The 3,754-nt window shown below is 33.3% G+C and overlaps 1 protein-coding gene across 1 annotated transcript in view; it reads right to left on the reverse strand.

The window, feature by feature from the left end:
- Positions 1–3,754, reverse strand: part of LOC111087854 — a 40,170-nt gene that overhangs the window by 30,370 nt on the left and 6,046 nt on the right. Inside the window, exon 3 of the mRNA XM_022396019.1 lies at positions 219–352. Within this exon, the coding sequence (XP_022251727.1) occupies positions 219–343 (125 nt within the window). The 5' untranslated portion in view covers positions 344–352. The remainder of the gene's footprint in view (positions 1–218; positions 353–3,754) is intronic.

The raw sequence follows: 3,754 nt of genomic DNA on the forward strand, positions 1-3,754 counted from the left end.
TTGGCTACTCTTATACCAACGAATAGTGGGATTGACCGTCACATTATAACGCCCCCACGGCTGAAAGGGCGAGCATGTTTGGTGTGACAGGGATTCGAACCCGCGACCCTCAAATTGCGAGTCGAGTGCCTTAACCACCTGGCCATGCCGGGCACAAAAAAAAAAAATAATAATGAAATTCCTTACTACGTATTCCGTATTGAAAGATATTTACTTACTGACAATTATCGTCCCCCTCATAAGAGCACATAACTAGAATTTTGTCAAGATGTACTCCAGCATCTTTCATCTCTGTTCCGTCCAGTGAGTACATATAATTATTCCATTTAATCACTTCTTCCATAGTGCCTACCTAAGTATACAAAAATGGAATAATGGTCACTTGTTATGTTGTTCATTATATCTAAACCCAAGCGTTAAAAATGAAATAAGAGTACAATATTTAATCTATATAAATAATATGCAAATTTCTCGGTCAAACGTTAAAAATCTCATATGGTTAGAATGGCTTTTGTGGAAGGAGTTTAGATTGCATATTGGCCTTTCATTCAGAGTCATCTTACCCGTTTTTTACTTAGTGAAACTTTTCAATGCAACGAGTATCGTACACGATGGCACAATGTCGTTGTCATCATGTGACGACTGGCTTCACTTTCAACTCTAGTTTTTTAATTTGCAAAGTATTAATTGCACATAAACAACACTTAACCCACGTGTAATTTCCTATAAAATTAATATTACATTTAATACAATTTCTCTGGGCTTTCTCGACTTATTTAGGTCTAAAATACGCATATGAAGTTCGTTCAAAACCATATGCTTATCACTTTGTAAACACGCATTCAGATGTTTCTGCATAATCAGCTAAGTTTGCCTTCATTACAACTTCACACATACTTTACTTTGCAATAATTTAGCATCGGTTTGTTTCGTATATACTGCTATAAACACTTTATACCTAAATTTTTCTTTACTACGGGTTTTATTCTTCATTTTTGCGAATTTATTTGTTTCAACTCATAAAACTGTCATACACTGAAACCTCATAACTATTTCATACTCTGTACACTATTATAAGTGACATTACTATACTTTGTTTGCTTTATGTTTAGTTTTATTAAATAAGGTTACGTCTCGGAGTAGTTTTTTTTTTTTTATTTTTTTTGTCTGAAGCATAATTTTTTCTCAAACAGACCAGGATTTATGGATCTAACACATAATGCCTTCAAAACAGTATAGCTTAAATTGCATGTATTGTCAGGTTTCGTATGTATAGGGCAGATTCTTTACGGTAGGTGTCTGTGATTGGTTGGCGATAAATTTCAACAATAAACAGACAGCACACAATCCACTTGTTTTAAAATAATATATTCAAAACAAGCCAAATGTATGTACAAAACTTCATTACACAATTGGTTATTACAGATGTATCCAGAGTTTTAAATAATTGTCTCTTTTTCGTCAAAGTCCACACAGGCAGGTTCAGTTACTTTAGAGCACCCTTTGACAAGACAAATTATTTTCCTCTGTCTCTGTTATTACAATGCAAGCTGTGAAACTCACTTTAGAAATTACCTATTACAGCTAAATTCACACAGTCCAAATGTATCTATATCTCAATCACTTTTTTTTTACTAAATCTCACTAACTTCTTATAGATGCCTATATAACTTTCTACAAACTATGAGACATTAAGAGGTAACAATACTCAATGAAACAACGAGAAAAACTTAGAAAATTCTAGTAACATAATGCAACAATATAACATTCAACAACTAGTGAACTATAGAAAGTATGATTTGTACACAGTTACCTAAACAAACCTGCGATAAATTATAGCTTCCAAAAATATTATATTTAACACTCGTGTATTATCACTATCAAAATCATAACTCTTGTATTAAATATAAATCAAACCATCGTGTATATCTAACACGCATGAAAATGATAGAATAAGGAGAATTTCATGTGAAGGGCACAAAACCTAATAAGAAATTCTTTGTGGGTCATGGCTAGTAATTTAATATTTTTCATTGAGCATTTTCTACCAACAATAAAAGCAGTATGAATTATTTTGTTGGGTTTTATATCATTGCCTTAAATTTAACAGGATGACTACAAACACAATACAGTTAGCAACAAAAATATCTTTAAGGGTTCTCCAAAAGGAGAATGGGTTAAAAGAATACTTTCACAGTAAATTTTATTTATCTGTTATCGTGTTTTCTCGACAGCATTTAAATTACTGTTTGCACTATTTCGTATATATAACTCCCTATATGCAAGTCAAATACAGGGTGTCAAAAAAAGTCTCGAACCATAACTGATTTTCAGCTTTTCTTAATTTCAAAGAAGTGGCTGATTACAGCACTGTCAAAGCATGAAATGGTCATTTTAATCCTTCTGTGTGGCAGAGAAAGTTCCTGCAAATTTAATGCATGCCATCCAGATAGAGAGAGAAAAGCATTACTCACAGTACTGTTGGGAAGTTGCTGGCTAAATTTAAGGAGACTGACACTGTGGACCACTGATAATGACACAAATATGCTTTGCAGTGTTCAGAGAAGATGGAAATATCATCTTCAAGCTTGTTTTTAATTACAAGGGCAGCATGTAGAACACATTCTGTAAAAATTGTTGAAGTGTCTGTGGTTCCAGACTTTTAAGACACCTTGTACTTTTTTGATTTAGCATTGCCGAGGTATGTGTGAAATTCTGAAACATTGAGAATTATGCTAATTTATTTTATGCATGACCTATGCTAATTACATAACTTGTTTCTCTTTATACATATACGCTATGCATGCTGAGAAGGCCAACTCTAATGCTCAGGCAGATTAGCAACATAAAGAATATATAGTAAAGAGGATAGAATGAGCCTTGAGGAACTTCATGAGAGAGATAGAAGGATCAACAGAGTCTTTTCAAGAGAAATAGCTGCACATCATCTCACAGAGAAATGAGTTGATAACTTTGATTGTATGAAGTTTCTAGGTTTGTAGATCAAGTCACATTACCAGAAAGAGTAGAAAAATATAACTCAAAATCAAAAAGCAGGACAAAAGAAGGTTTCTTATTGTTAAAATGGTTGAAGAAAGAGTCCTATAAATTGATCCAATGTCAATATCTGTGGTCGAAAACTAACCTGGTTAGATGGCAAGATTTGATGATCAGCAATAAGTCTGTGAAAGTGATTTAAAATGTGTCAGAAAAATTTACTTATTAGGTTTTAGGATTTGTAAAATTACAGATGACTTCCAGGAATCATCATAAGATCTAGAATGTAGAGGAGAGGTATAAAATATTGCAAGAAATTGAAGGAACTTATTGGGATAAAGCTGGAAATGACACTAGGTAATCCAGTGTTATGTATCTGCTTGTTTGTTAATTTCCGGTAGAAATTCTTTCCGAAGAACTTCAGCAATACAAGTCCTGTCTCGATTGAAACTAGTTTTTTCTTTCTTGATACAACTTTTAATAATACACAGAATTTCCACAGTCACTTTAACTTAACTACTTTTATAAACACATGCTATAATTCACAGTGATTCACACACTTTATTTATGGTGCCTACTGTTCGCTTGACTCAATTATCTATATCTCCGATCTATCTATCTCTGACTTTATTTGCCAGGCTTATATATTAAAAAAGAGGGTGCCTGGCAAACACTACTGGTTTCGCCGAGGCTGACTTATTGGTAGTATTCTTCTTACACTGACTCCTCATATGTCCTTGCTCTCCATAGTTCCAAC

This window comes from Limulus polyphemus, unplaced genomic scaffold, assembly GCF_000517525.1.
Source record: "Limulus polyphemus unplaced genomic scaffold, Limulus_polyphemus-2.1.2 Scaffold2756, whole genome shotgun sequence".
Lineage (NCBI taxonomy): Eukaryota > Metazoa > Arthropoda > Merostomata > Xiphosura > Limulidae > Limulus > Limulus polyphemus.